Below are 16,071 nucleotides of genomic sequence, written 5' to 3'. Positions count from 1 at the left end.
ATCTCCCAGTTCTGCCTAGCAACAAGTGACGCTGATCTCTGCTCCATGTGATTGGAGCAGAGATCAATGTTCACTAAAAGAAAGCCCAGCCCCCAACAGTTAATAACACGCCGCTAGGAACACTTAACCCCTACACTGCCACCCACTGGTTAACCCCTTCACTGCCAGTGTCATTTACACAGGAATCACTGCATTTGTATAGCACTGATTGCTGTATAAATGACAATGGTCCCAAAAATGTGTCAAAAATGTCCGATGTGTCTGCCATAATGTCGCAGTCACAATAAAAATTGCTGATCGCCGCCATTACTAGTAAAAAAAAAAAATATTAATAAAAATGCCATAAAGCTAATTTTTATTGCGATTTTTTTTACCAAAAATATGTAGAAGAATACGTATCGGCCTAAACTGAGGGAAAAAATATTTTTTAATATATTTTTGGGGGATATTTATTATAACAAAAAGTAAAAAATAATGCGTTTTTTTCAAAATTGTCGCTCTATTTTTGTTTATAGCGCAAAAAATAAAAAACGCAGGGGTGATCAAATACCACCAAAAGAAAGCTCTATTTGTGGGAAAAAAAGGACGTCAATTTTGTTTGGGAGCCACGTCGCACGACCGCGCAATTGTCAGTTAAAGCGTCTTAAGCCAGCAAAATGGTCTGGAGCTAAAGTGGTTAAAGTCGGTATTTCAAAATATTGAAACCAAAGGGTCAGCAGGGCAGCCAGGCAACTAGCTTCATCAGAAGGAAAGTTCAGCGATGGTAGCCCCCATAATTCTTCTGTTCAAAGGGAGGCCTATAAGGTAGAAATAAAAATGTCTAAAGGGGTGATAATTATGGGGAAAAAGGCCATGTTAGGCTTGTGTGAAGTTTTAAAATCCCATTGTTAAAGGGAATTACACGTTATGCATGTGGTATACATGTTAAACATCAGTTACCCAAAGGGCCCTGCTACTTTTGGAGATTTATCAATGCTTTGATGTTCAAGTAACATGTTTAATATATGTATAATTCAAAGTTCAAAATCACACAGGGAAATATTTCAAACCTAGAAAGAAAATTTATGTTTTTTTTTTATCATTACACCATTACAGTATTATATCCAACAAATAAACTATTTCTTTGCATTATAAATTACCAGAAGCTGCAGATTTTTTTCTTGTTTTACTCTAGAGGTTCCCATATCTAGAGCTGAGGGCCAGCTGTTGATAGCACCAACTTGTAGTAAGTAGATCACCAAGTGATCCAAGTTTAAAATGAGAAGTGGTTGGGAAATTAAAGAATGCATGTGTTATTTGCTGGAGGGTCTGTTGTGTCTCTCCATTGACAATATAAAAAGAGAGTGTAGGGAGCAATCAACTTAGGAAGCACAAGAATATTTTCACAAATTGTTACCTTCCCTTGTTTAGCCTCCTGTTCACATTGGGGTGATTTGACATGTCAAATTCCATGGCAAATTGCAGCCTATTGCCGGCAACTGCACGTTCAAAGCGGTGCGACGCTGATATTGCAGCGCCGCACCCATTTCCAAAAGTAGTTCCTGTACTACTTTTGGTTACTTCGGGGTGATTTCAATAGATATTTGTTCATGAACCCGCACAGATATCTTTCAGATCGCCCCTCAACTCACAATGAAATGCAGGTTTGAAATCGTGCAAGTTCAGCTGAACTCTCATAATTTCAAACCCGCCTCCAATGTAAACTTAGCCTTTGTGTCTATCACCTGCCTGCCAAATCGAACATGCTGAGCCCACTTTCTGGCAGCCCTTGCCTGATATCTGGTTTATGTCCCCTGACTAACAATTTTTACATTCATTTGCATGCTTTGATGATACCTATTCTTTCATGAAATCTGATTTATGTCACCTGTCTGATATATTTTACACCTTGACTTCCCTGATGTTATCAGAATTTGCCTAGTATTTGTTTTATATTCCCTATGAGCCAGATTGTACATGCTGATTGCCCTTCTGCTATATTACCAATTTACTTAAAGCGGAGGTCCACCCTAAAGTGGAGCTTCCACTCATTGGAACCCTCCCCCCCTCCGGCGCCACAATTGGCACCTTTCAGGGGGGAGGGGGGTGCAGGTACCTGTACAGTACAGGTATCTGCACCCACTTCCGGCATAGCTATCTGCAGAAGGTACGCCCCTTTCCGCAGAATCTACGCCCCTTTCCGAAGGTCCCCCGCTGTCTGCTGGGAAACACACGGATTCCAGAGACAGCGACTCGCGCATGCGCAGTAGGGAACCGGGAAATTAAGCTGCAAGGCTCCACTTCCTGATTCCCATAGCCAAGATGGCGGCGGCAGCACCCGAGAGACGATCGAGAGATCGGCTTCGGGTGCCGACATCGCGGGCGTGCTGGGCGGGTAAGTGTCATTATTTTAAAAGTCAGCAGCTGCAGTAGTTGTAGCTGCTGGCTTTAAAAAAAAAAAAAAAAAAAAAACGGCGGACTCCCGCTTTAAAGCAGATGTTCACATCCAACTATGATCCCTCCACCATACACAATTTGATTTTGATTTTTTTTTTTTTTGGGGGGGCAAGTTTTTTTTCCCTAGTTTTTCAGCTAGGTGAGATTGACGTGTCACCTCCCCCCCACCAGAAGCCTCCAGGGATACAGACATCACGTATCTGAGGAGGCTTTGGGACAATCCTTGCCATGTTGCGCATGTAGCGCCATTCGTCATCGGGGGGTCATTTAAAGAGCCCAGAAAAGACAACCAGTCTCCTTATGACTTTAGAAGAGAAGATGGCAATGCAGGACCTGGAGTGCTGAGACAAAGCAGCAGCTGACCCTAGAAACGCTGGATTCGCTGGGCTGGTGAGTATGTTTAAGTACAATTCAGCTATCAAGGTAAAAGGAGCAAAACAATTAAGAGAAATGAGGTTCCTATTTAACTGTGGGGTCATTTTGGAAAAATCTTGGACCTCGATATGCTTTCCCTGGTATACCTATCATAAAAGTAGTATGTGGGCTGTGATTCCTGGTCTAAAAGGCTATGGGGTTGATTTACTAAAACTGGAGCGTGCATAATCTGGTGCATCTTTGTATAGAAACCAATCAGCTTCCAGGTTTTTTGTCAAAGCTTACAAGCTGAAGTTAGAAGCTGATTGGCTACTATGCACAGCTGCACCAGATTTTGCACTTTACAGTTTTAGGCAACCTCCCTGGCGGTATGATTATTTCTGATTTTAGGTGCTGAAAGCGGTACCGTTATTTTGCATGGAAATTTGGCGTTTTATATTGTAGGCCTGCAATTCTTAGGAATAACTCATCCCAGGTATGATAGTAGTTTGAAACACAAAATCATAAATTATAATATAATAAATAACTATAAATAATTATAACAAATAATAATAAAAAAAAATATTCAATAATGTAATCAAATCAAAAACACTGAAATTTGCTCAGTTGCAGAATTGTCGCTGTCATTAGATTTAGTGTTTGATGACGAATTTCCCCACAAACCGCTATTGCTCAATTCTGCAAGTGATTATAATTTATTATCGCTGTTTTCTAGCTGGTCTATAACCACTTTTGACATAAAGGGACACTTTTTGGTTGCTATTGACAATCCTCAAATTCCAGGCAGAAAAAAACTGTATTTATAATATAAAACTACATGCAGGGCACTGGACAGACCACTAGGGACAAGGGGGTGTGTAATTTTTTTATACAGTACTGTAATCTGTAAGATTACAGTACTGTATGTGTGTAGCGGTCATAACCCTTGGCAGGGCGGCCTTAACTTTTGGGCTTATCGGTTACCTCCGCTTGGCTGGTTCTTCCATGTCTAGGGGTTCCCAGAGTTAGTACCCAACAACTTTGGACGCTGACACCATAAATATCCTTTGGAAAAGGTTTTTATTTGCAGAGGTAACATCCAATAAACACAGTCTCGTATGGGAACAGAGGGCAAGGGTGAAGAAACTCAGGCACCTTGAACCGCTAATATCAGAAAGTCTCTAATACCACCCAGAGAGTAGCCATCACAGCTGGGCGCTTCAAGGCTGAACAAATCTCTAGCCAGAGATTATGGCAGGAACCTTTTTCCTCAGTACCTGGAACGTTCTCTGTCTCCTTGGCAGTACTGGAAAAAGCGTGAATTCGTCAGTGTCCTTCACAACTCAGCAACCAGGCACTTCTCAGGATGCCAGCTTGTTGGCCCTCCTCCGAAGAGTCCTCCCCCGGTCACTTACATGAGCTGCGGTGCCTCTCCAAGCCGAGAGCACACCCGGACGCCTTCAATCCTCCCTCAGTTACTGCGCCTTGGAGCAGCCGGTTTCCGAGACTCGGGAACAGATGGATCCCTACCCCAGACCAGACGGGTCTATTGGGGTTAGCCAACCGAAGCATGTTGCGGATCGATGAACGCTCCCGTGACTGGACCCCCTCAGGAACAGACCGCTAAGGCCTCACAAACAAACCTAGAACACGTGACTTCAACCTCTTAAGTACCCTTCCCCAGACTCCTCAGTGGGGCCCGGCGCACCCACTGATTGGCTCCGGGAAAGCTGATACCTAAAACGTCCAACCAGGCCTGGTTCTGAGCCTGTCATGTGCACCTAACTGTACACATGACCAGGCAGAACTCTAATACAGCCCAGCCAAACTGATGTCAAAGTTAAACATACACAATTAACCCTCAGAACCCCACTACTGTTCTGAGGCAAAAACTAAATTTGTACATGACAGACACTTTGTCCAAAGTGTCATCGCTACATGTGTATTGTGTGTTTTTACTTTTTTTTTATTTGGTGCCGATCTCCGCTCCTGTGCGTCGCAACGTCGCAGCTAACAGGGCTCAGCGGTACTCGGGCACTGTTTGAATCGAGTGGAGGACGGGTCGCACACACCACGGGGAGGACATCGCAGGATCCAGGGGACAAGGTAAATAAAGCCGTGTACACACGTAGCAGTATGTCCGACGTACTTAGTCTGGCGGACTTCCCGCCAGACTGTCCGTTGGACTTTCCGAACGGGCTACTTGCCCACACACGGCACTTTTTGAGCGGACTAATACGGCTTACTAAGTCCGCCGTACTATCTGCCCTACTTTTGAAATGAACGGACTCGCCCACACGCGCAGAGGAAAGTCCGCTCATTTCGAGCGCGTCTCCAGGTAGGCGGGGCCCGCGAGGGAGACGTTGCTGGCCCCGCCGCCTGGTATGGACTTAACCCTAACCCCAAGGGTCCCCCCCAAGTCCACAACAGACCCTTGTCCGAGCACGCTACCCAGCCGGCCAGGAAAGGGGGGGCGAGCGAGCACCCCCCCTCCTGACCCGTACCAGGCCGCGTGCCCTCAACATGGGGGGTGCCTTGGGGAAGGGGGGGCCACGCGGCCCCCCCACCCCAAAGCACCTTGTCCCCATGTTGATGGGGACAAGGGCCTCTTCCCGACAACCCTGGCCGTTGGTTGTCGGGGTCTGCGGGCGGGGGGCTTATCGGAATCCGGGAGCTCCCTTTAATAAGGGGGCCCCCTGATACCGGCCCCCCACCCTATGTGAATGAGTATGGGGTACAATGTACCCCTACCCATTCACCTGTAAAATAAAAGTACAAAAAAAACACAACACACGAGATAAAATACTTTATTGCACAGCTCCGGGGGTCTTCCGTCTTCGGGGGTCTTCTCGCCGGACTCCTCCGCTATCTTCTTGTAGCTCTTTTGCTAGCGGAGGAGTCCGGCTTTCTTCCTCGCCGCCGGCCTCTTCTTCCGACTTCGGGGGTCTTGTCCCCCTCTTCGGTTCTTCTGCCGGGCCACCGCGCCTTCTTATAGCTCTTTTACAGGCGGTTGCCCGGTCTTCTGTCGCCGCCGCCGCCGCCTTCCATTCTTCTTCTCCAGGAGATGTTGACTCGACGATCTCTCCGGCCGCAATGCCAGTGACGCGCTGCGCTGCCACTTATATAGGGACAAGGGGCGGTGTCACATGGGTTTATGTCACATGGGTTGGTCACATGGGTTAATGTCACATGGCGACAGTCCCAGCATCCTCCGGGACTGTGACATCGTAAGGGGGCTGGGTCACCATGTGACACCAACCCATGTGACATAAACCCATGTGACACCGCCCCTTGTCCCTATATAAGTGGCAGCACAGCGCGTCCCTGGCATTGCGGCCGGAGAGATCGTCGAGTCAACATCTCCTGGAGAAGAAGAAGAAGAAGAAGAAGAAGAACGGAAGGCGGCGGCGGCGACAGAAGACCGGGCCACCGCCTGTAAAAGAGCTATAAGAAGGCGTGGTGGCCCGGCAGAAGAACCGAAGAGGGGGACAAGACCCCCGAAGTCGGAAGAGAGTCCGGCGAGAAGACCCCCGAAGACGGAAGACCCCCGGAGCTGTGCAATAAAGTATTTTATATCGTGTGTTGTGTTTTTTTTTGTACTTTTATTTTACAGGTGAATGGGTAGGGGTACATTGTACCCCATACTCATTCACATAGGGTGGGGGGCCGGTATCCGGGGGCCCCCTTATTAAAGGGGGCTCCCGGATTCCGATAAGCCCCCCGCCCGCAGACCCCGACAACCAACGGCCAGGGTTGTCGGGAAGAGGCCCTTGTCCTCATCAACATGGGGACAAGGTGCTTTGGGGTGGGGGGGCCGCGCGGCCCCCCTTCCCCAAGGCACCCCCCATGTTGAGGGCACGCGTCCTGGTACGGCTCAGGAGGGGGGGGCGCTCGCTCGCCCCCCTTTCCCAGCCGGCTGGGTAGCGTGCTCGGACAAGGGTCTGTTGTGGACTTGGAGGGGACCCCCGCGGCGATTTTTTTTGGCGTTGGGGGTTCCCCTTTAAGTCCATACCAGGCGGCAGGGCCCGCGACGTCTCCTTCGCGGGCCCCGCCTACCTGGAGACCCGCTCAAAATGAGCGGACTTTTCTCCGGGCGGAAAAGTCTGCTCATTTCAAAAGTACGGTGGACTGGCATACACACGGCCTGATTGTCCGCCAAAATGCGAGTCCGGCGGGAAGATTGGAGTGCAACACGGCATTCTAAGTCCGCCGTACTTTCGGGTCAAAAAAGTATGCCGGAGGCTACACACGGGGGGATTGTTTGGGGGACTTGAGTTTGCCGGACTTTTCCACCGGATTGTTTGATCGTGTGTACGCGGCATAACTCTCCCTGTATCCTGCAATGCGACCCCGAGTCTGGCTCAGGGTTACCGCTTATGGTACTGAAATTCCTCCCAGAGCCAGACTCGGGAATACCGCCAGGGGGGTTAATAAGCAAATAAAGATCAGTGAAATGTCAAAATTCCTTATCTCTACTGGACACTTTATTAGGTACACCTTGCTAGTACCGGGTTGGACCCCCTTTTGCCTTCAAAACTGCCTTAATTCTTCATGGAATAGATTCAACAAGGTGTTGGAAACATTCCTCAGATTTTGGTCCATATTGACATGGTAGGATCACACAGTTGCTGCAGATTTGTTGATTGCACATCAATGATGCATATTACCTTTTCCACCACATCCCAAATGTGCTCTATTTGTTGTTTTTGACTGTGGAGGCCATTGGAGTACAGTGAACTCATTGTCATGCTCAAGAAACCAGTGGTGAGATGATTTGAGCTTTGTGACATGATGCATTATCCTGCTGGAAGTAGCCACCAGAAGATGGGTACACTCAGTGGCGGCTGGTGGATTTTTATTTTGGGGTGGCGGCACCGACAGCAGCATCCCCACCGCGGAAGACTGTGGCGTGACACACACCAGCCACTTCCCCCCCCCCCCTCACGGACCACGGTGTGACACTGACATCAACCCCCCCCCCCCCCCCCGGAACAATGACATTGCTGCACCTACTTAATCTAGGACTGGCGTGCTGTGGTGTCCTCTCCTCCTCTCCCAATATAGGATGTGGGCAGCGGCTCCGGGGTCTGCTACTCCCGAAGCTGTGTGTCTTCTTCCTGTTCCTCCAAAGCTAGGCATCCAATAGGATTGCTTGATGCTTTGGCCAATTGGGAGACAGGTCTCACTGACCTTCCTTCTGATTGGCGGGGAGGAATGATAGTGTGAAAATAGCAGAAATTCATTCCCTACCATCACATAACGTGGTGGGATTGGGACACAATGCTCAGCGCCCCAAGCCCACCCTATTTTATAGCCTATTAGAGCCTTTACCTCTAATCACTTGCTTCAAAATACACACAACCCCCCCCCCCCCCGCCTATCCCCGCTATAGTAATTCATGTGTCCAGCATCCTAAAAGGGGCCGGGCACATGGACAGGGAGGGCGGCGGAGGTGATGGGGGGGCGGCGCCCATGCGCCCACAATGTACGGGCCACCACTGGGTACACTGTAATCATAAAGGTATGGACATGGTCAGCAACAATACTCAGGCCGTGGAGTTTGCCGAAGTTACTGTTGCCTTTCTATCATTGTCTGCCAATTCACCTCTGACATCAACAAGGCATTTTCCTCTACACAACTGCAGTTCACTGGATATTTTCTCTTTTTTGGACCATTCTCTGTAAACCCTAGAGATGGTTGTGCATGAAAATTCCATCCGTTTTTGAAATACTCAGACCAGCCCGTCTGGCACCAACAACCATGCCATGTCCAAAGTGACTTAAATAAATGATTAGCAATTTGCGTAATCAAGCAATTGAACAGGTGTAACTAATAAAGTGGCTAATGGGTGTAGATTTTCTTGTACTGGACCCCTTTGCCAGTTTACATAAATTTGTCCTACGTTTTCTAGGCTGTAGACATAGTATTTACATGTACCTAATGGGAATTGTTAGTACTGGGTATCATCATATGTACATTTCTGGAATTAATTGGAGTTATTCAGGGTAGTCACCAGAAATATCACAGATGTGTAATGTATATTTTCTTGACGATATGTGTGAGACCTGATCATTGTAATCCATATTTATACTGTTGCTAAACTTGAGTAATTTTCAAGAGACTCATACTTTGGTACAATGACTTGTTTCCTACAGGCCATTCATGCAGAGCTTTCCAAGCTGGTAAGGAGACAAAAAGGACAGCCTGAAATCGTCAAATCCCCAGTGAGACTTAAACCCAAAGCTCATCTCAAGCTTAGAGATGACTTAAATCCGCTTAAACGTCACAGCACAAAGCAGAGGGTAAGTCTCATTTCTCTCTTGCAGTGTCACTAACTTTTAAGAAAACATGTAATGGGAAAAATATGTAAGACGCCATTTCTGAACTTTGCTTATGCAAATATTAATAACCTTACCTTAACATAAGTAAGATACAAACCCCATGATACACATTGGCCTCTCTTGAGTATTAGACCCACAGTGCACATTTCTCTTATTCACCATTGGTATCTGCATTGCACCACACACATATTACCTTTCATTAACCATAATAAAAGTAAGATCTGCATTCCAGTACATACAGCTCGCTCCTCAGTAACCATATCTACAGTGACATCGGCATTCCATTGCACATAGCAATTTTCCCCGTAACCATATCACTAATTAGATCTGTATTCCATTTGTAGCACTACCCCCGTAAGAGTAGCAAATGTCCTGGGTCTGCACAGCCAGTCACATAGCATTTACTTCACACATTCTAACATAGAAAACACAGTCCTTGGTTTGTTTTTGATTAGGGGTTGATAACTTGGATGGGGTAGGGAATTATGGGGTGCCCACTTTGAAAAATGTGCAAAAACTATGAACAAAGGGAAACTTCCTCCCTATTTACAAAAAGACCTCTTGTTCCTTCCTCCTGCACAGACTTGGTTTCCACTGCACAGCACCTGCTGCTCACTCCTGTAGGAATTAGCGGGATATCACTAGTTCATCAAAGGCCCATTACAGGCAGGAACTCTCACTCCCGTGAGAAAGTAGTGCAATATGAGTGAACAGCATGCCATTTCTCCTTCTGCTTCCATGTGGCCACTAATTACAACTCCACTTGCTTGCAGAAAATGCTAGCCCACCTGGCTGCCACCAGACATGCCTGGCTGATCTTCATCCCAGTCCTCCAGACTGACTTTCTGCTCCAGTCCTGCCCAACTGGCACACACACATGGAGACCTCCCAGGGCAAGGTTGGATGAAGACTTGGCACTATGCAGTCTTCACGAGAGACCTGCTTCAGATGACAGTCTCCCCCCTTGTCTGGCCCTGCACCATGCTGACCTACTCACTGTCTCATAGTTACATAGTTAGTGAGGTTGAATAAAGATACCAGTCCATCCAGTCCAACCTGAGTGAGTGTCTACAATTGACCCTATCCCTGTACATTGCACTCTCACATCAGTCCCTACCCTCAAGGAGCCCACAATCCAAGGTCCCAATTCATATACTAGGGCCAATTTTGAACAGAAGCCAATTAACCTACCAGCATGTCTTTGGAGTGTGGGAGGAAACGGGGGTACCCGGAGGAAACCTATGCAGGCACAGGGAGAACATGCAAACTCCAGGCAGGTAGTGTCATGGTTGGGATTTGAACCAGTGACCCTTTTTACTGCTAGGTGAGAGTGCTAACTACTACACCACTGTGCTGTCCCCTTCTTCTTGCTCCTTCCCTCGGCATTTACGGCATGAATCCTTCCACTGCCTCCTGTGTTAGTATCCTTTTAGGCCAGATTTCTGAGCACTCAGCCAAAGGTAGAACCCCTCCTTGGTAAGGGGTCCCTCAAAGGCCACGACAGCCTCTCCTCAGCACTGCTTCTCCATCTTCCACCCGACTCCCCTGCTGGAATGGCCCATGTCTATTTATAGGGTTGTCTCAGCCACCTGCCAGCCCACATCTAGGAATTGGAGGCCCCATAAATATTAATGGCAGCCCCTCTTACTCCTTTTAACACCTGCCCTCTAGTTCTAGAAGGTTCTCCAACCTTCCAGACATCAGGGGGAGGCACCAGAGAGCTGCCAAGATGAGCTTTTACCTACACTACTAGTAGCACACACTAGAGGGTGCTACCCATTATACACAGCTTGCTTCCCAGTATCCATGTCACCAGTGAAATCTGCCTTTCTGTAGACCAGTGGCTGGTGAGTTTTTCAGTTTTTCTTTTGGGGCTGCGGCAAACAAGCACCCCCCCCCCCCCCCGGGCGATTGGCAGCATGGCACTGACAGCTTTGCTCCCGAACCCACCTTTTTTTGAAGCCTATTAGAGCCAAATCAGGTGCTTAAAAAAAACACACTCCCCCACCATTGGAATTCATAGTCCGGCAAGATCAGGGGCTGGATGCATGGATGAGGGGGCAGCACCCGCACGCCCTCTATGAATGGGCCGCCACTGCCGTAGACACAACTCACTCTCCAGTATCCATGTCACAAGTGAGATTTGCCTTCCCGTAGACACAACTCACTCCCCAGCATCCATGTCACCAGTGAGATCTGCCTTCCCGTAGACCCAACTCATTCCCCAGCATCCATGTCACCAGTGAATTCTGCATTATAGAACTCAGCCCATTGTCCAATATCTACAATAAGTCACCAGTGGCGACTACTCAAAAGTAAACACTTTTTCACCAGTAAGATTTACAGCCCAATACACTTAGCTCACTTCCTAATATCCATATCATCAGGGAAATCTGCACACTGAAAACAGTCCATGCAAAGTCTATTCAAGTAATGTAGTGCTTGAAAAATGCACTTCTCCCTCCTCTTTCTGCAGGTCTTTCAGGATGGATCAGATCGATTCTCTGTGGCAGCGCTGACCAATCAGAATTGTTCAGATCCGTCCTGGAAGCCCTGCAGAAATAAGGAGAAGAGTGTGGATTTCAGATCTACAGATTGCTACACCAGTTGTGTGGGCACTGGTAGCTCACCATCCACAGAGGTAAGTACAGCGGTGAACGGGGCAGAGTCAGATGAAGGGTGTATGGAGTTAGTTCACTTTTAGATTTTTTCCTATCGAATCTTAGATCTTTTTAAGCTTTTTGTCCCCTTTATTTTCACCTGGTGATCTAGCCAGTGATTTTGTTATTTTTCAACTTTCTTTACAGACTCAGGGGTTTATTTACTAAAGGCAAATCCACTTTGCACTGCAAGTGCACTTGAAAGTGTACTCAAGTGCACCTGGAAGTGAAGTCGATGTAGATCCGAGGGGGACAAGCAAGGAAAATAAAAACAGCATTTTAGCTTGCACATGATTGTATGATAAAATCAGCAGAGCTTTCACTCATTTCAGATCTACCCCTTTAGATTTAGATTTAGAGCGACTGCACTTCCAAGTGCACTTTCAGTGCAAAATGGATTTACCTTTTAACCCTAAGCCCTTGTACACACGATCGGAGATTCCGATGGAATGTGTCCTATCGGACCGTTTTGTCGGATAATCCGACTGTGTGTGGTATGCATCGGACTGTTTCCGTCGGAATATCCGTCGGACCCAATTTTCCAACTTGTTGGAAATATTTTTCGACAAACTGGTCCGATCGGACATACTCCGATCATGTGTAGAGAATTTTGATCGGACAAAGTGCCACGCATGCTCAGATCAAATTCCTACATCAAAGCTATTGGCTACTATCGTGAACGTAGTCCCGTCGTAACTAAATAACGTCATCACATTCTGAACGATCGGATTTTCTGACAACTTGGTCCGACCGTGTGTATGCAACAGTGTCGGACAAAATCCGTCGGCCAAAATCCAACGGATTTGGTTGGCAGAATGTCCGACCGTGTGTACAAGGGCTAAGTGTTAGTTTGTTAGTTAATTTGTTAGTCAAGTCCATCTAAATATGCTAGAACAGAAGTGTCCAACCTGCGGCCCAAGACGTCTATGAATGCGGCCCAACACAAAATCTTAAACTTACTGATTTTTTTCTGTTGAACTTTTTTGTAAAAATGTGTTTATGCTTAGGGAAAGTGCATCCTAATTAAAATTTGACAGTGTCTCTTTATTGGACTTTTTATAAGTTTTATCCTCCCAAAGAAAAATCTCCCAGTGTTCATCACGCCTTATTTCTGTCATCAGATTTTGGCAGCACCTATATTTGTGAGCCACTATTTTTAGGGATGAAGAGCACAAAGTGAAAAATTAGAACCAAAATATCTGATGAGCACCTTGAGAATTCATTGAGAATTGCTAATCCCTCAAACCAGATATTGTCAAAAACAGTGTCAAATATTGCACTAGTTTTATGTTGTCCTCTTTTACTTTTATAATAAAAAATGTTAACAAAAGAAAATAAGATTTAATACTCAGATAGGTACATTATCTATATCGGTAATCATTAACTTGTGATCTGCCCAACTTTTTGTGCTCATCGGCGATCCTTATTGTATTTTATGTGTGACCGAAGACAATTCCTCGTCTTTCAATGTGGCCCAGGAAGGCCAAAAGGTTGGACACCCATTTGCTCCTCCTAAAACTGAAAGAGAGTTACTGGCAAGAAAACGAATTGTCGCGTTCCTGGTAGAGATTGAACTGATGAGAGGGCTCTCCCTTACACCTCCTGTCCTGTTTTAAGGACAGGGTAGGATAGGATGCAGAGTGGCACGGGCACCTGTAGGAACTCCTGCCCAGCATCTTGCAATGATGTATTAGCTGGAGAACAGAAACCTGTTGAAAAATATACAAAGAAAAAGGGGGGCTAAAGAGGTAACAAACCTCGGGACTTTAACGGTATCGAGCATATAAAGGGTCAAAATATCAGTAGTAAAACTGAGAACATATTTTATAAATTTTATTACAAAAATATAAAAAATATACACTAATAACAAAGGTACATCCAAACAGGATATATAAATTATCCAAACTGAGTCAAATTAGCCTTTACCACTCTCGACATGTTTCACTCAATTCGAGTTTCTGCAGGAGATTGGTGGTACAGTTCTTTTATATACTGTAATAATAAGACATGAATGAAAAACATTCTGTTTAAAATACATAGTAGTTTAACATATTATATGTAGAAATATGAACATGGAAGCAAATACAAATCAAAACAAAACAAAATAGTAACTGCAAGGACATAAACAGCATGTGGTCAGGAGTAAGGACAACCAAGTCTCACCTCAAATTGTTAGGAGTCCAACAAAAAGGAAAAATAATCATCATAAAACAAAGTGATTAGAAAAAATGGAGAACAGCCCCATACGCATTGGGAATGCCATATTAATGATGCTTGCAGAGATCTCCCAAAATATAGAAATCTAAAGTAATCAAAGTATATATGCATAAGTATCTCAAAACATAGAAGCCAAGCAAGACAACAAGATGCCTCAATGGCGAGGGTATTACCTCTAAGTGGTTGGTAAAAGACGTAGAATCAATATGGAAAGATCTGGGCTAGAGTAGCCAGTAATTAACGTGCCAACAAGACTAGGAGGCATCAGTTATTGATTGGATCACAAATCTAAATGGGAAATATAGACATAATATATAAATAAATACAAACATAATTTCGTTTCTGGGTAACAGGTAAATTAATGTTCGCCCAAAGTAATGTTGATGAGAATCAAGCTATATCTTACCCCAGCATTGAGAAAATAAAGAGACCTTGGATGAGGGGAACAGCCCGACGCCGTCCCTCACTGGCCGTCTCCGCAGAGAGTAAGGCACAGGGGTGCTGCCTTATGAGAACAGTTTGATCCCTTTGTCTCACTCATTTGATATCTGTTCCAAATATAGTCACAGGGCTTCAAGAAGAAGAAGGCAGGAATGTGGTCAGACAGGAAGAAGTTGGCAACGGGTGGGCAGCAGAGGTACAGATTCAGTGTAAACAGGAGTGAAGCCGAGGTCAGAATTACATGGGTTGAAGATGAACTGAAGGGATAAACAAGGTGTGGCGTCAAGCAGCAAGCCAGTAGCCAAGTACCGAAGGGATCAAGATCAGGCATAGTCATGAGGCAAACCAGGTATATCACAGAAACAAGCAGAATCAGGTCACAGGAGCTAACAACCACTCCGCAATAATCATGAGCCCTGCAGTACCTGAAATAGGCCATTGGGCGCCAAAGTCAAATGTGCATGCGCATGTGTAGATGTGCGAATGAACATGGGCATGGGCTTGGCTTTCTTGACACTAATGCAGCCACCACATTTAACCATTTGTAAGCTCCAATATATTGTATTTTTGTTTGGGGGTTTAATACTGGTTTACATAACTGCTGATATGATATACAGTTCAGTGTAGACTTTCACATTATATAATGCTTGCGATGAGAAATAACTCTAAAGCCTTGCAAACAGATGCGTTGTGACCCCCACCGCAGTGGTCACAGATATGACTCATCAGATCTTCTGATCGCAAAGGAAAAATAATTATTTTGTATTTTTGCATGCAAATCTATTGCTGGTATCCCGGCTTTTTAAAAAAAAAAAATCATTTCTTATATAGTTCTTGCAGTCTCTTGAGCTTTTTCTTTTTATGATATTTTTGATGATTGTGCCACACTGAATTGAGTTCCTAAAATAGTGAGATCCATGTGACCTATCAGTTTGAAAAACTTGGAGGCTTCCATCTGTAGAGGGAACACGGTGTTCTGGCCTTTCTACCTTGGAACCTGATACTATAATCTCATACTGCCTTTTTTTCTCCTTTGAGGTAGAAGGATCTGGTGAGTCATATCTATGAGCATGGCTGTGTATGTTTGCAAAACTGCACAATGATTTCTCATGGAAGGGATTACATAACTTGAAAATTCATTACGCTGGACTGCATATTGTATCAGCAGTTATATAAGGTATTTACTCAGTATGTGGTCTTGGGGTCTTTTTCAAGTGCTACCAATCTTAAAGTATTATTAAAGTAGTAGATATGTAGTTTGTTCAGTAGTTCACCTTAAAGCAGAGCTCCACCCAAAAGTGGAAACTCAGCTTGTCTGCACCCTCCACTGCCACATTTGGCACTTTTTGGGAGGGGAGCGGATACCTGTCAAAGTCAGGTACCCGCTCCCACTTCCGAGTAAGATTGCCGCTCAACGATTACGCCAATCTACAGAATTTCAGACAATTCTAGTCCTTCCATGCAAGGTGGTTCCATTGGATGCTGCAAGTGAAAAGAGCCACCCAGAAAAAAGAAACTTGGGGCAGCAGTCATGGCACCAGCTTAAACTGGAACATAGGCACGGATTAAACTTTAAAGAAGCTGCATTTTCAGTAAGTGAATACATCAGCTGCTGAAAGCC

At 45.6% G+C, this 16,071-nt stretch overlaps 1 protein-coding gene and 1 long non-coding RNA gene across 2 annotated transcripts in view; one reads left to right on the top strand and one right to left on the bottom strand.

Annotated features, from left to right (window-relative positions):
- Positions 1–16,071, top strand: part of LOC143963529 (peptidyl-prolyl cis-trans isomerase FKBP8-like) — an 89,384-nt gene that overhangs the window by 71,767 nt on the left and 1,546 nt on the right. Inside the window, exon 7 of the mRNA XM_077473205.1 lies at positions 8,947–9,093. Coding sequence (XP_077329331.1) covers positions 8,947–9,093 — 147 coding nt within the window. The remainder of the gene's footprint in view (positions 1–8,946; positions 9,094–16,071) is intronic.
- Positions 12,523–14,739, bottom strand: LOC143963530 (uncharacterized). The gene is made up of 3 exons (XR_013270985.1): positions 14,416–14,739; positions 14,183–14,297; positions 12,523–14,094 (listed from the first exon to the last, which is right to left on the bottom strand). It is a non-coding gene; the product is annotated as an uncharacterized LOC143963530 (long non-coding RNA).

The sequence above is a fragment of the Lithobates pipiens genome, unplaced genomic scaffold (genome assembly GCF_037356315.1).
Source record: "Lithobates pipiens isolate NorthernLeopardFrog02 unplaced genomic scaffold, aLitPip1_a1.2 Scaffold_8, whole genome shotgun sequence".
NCBI classification, from domain to species: domain Eukaryota; kingdom Metazoa; phylum Chordata; class Amphibia; order Anura; family Ranidae; genus Lithobates; species Lithobates pipiens.
The sequence above is the reverse complement of the archived record's forward strand: the minus strand, read 5'-3'. Positions and strand labels throughout refer to the sequence as shown.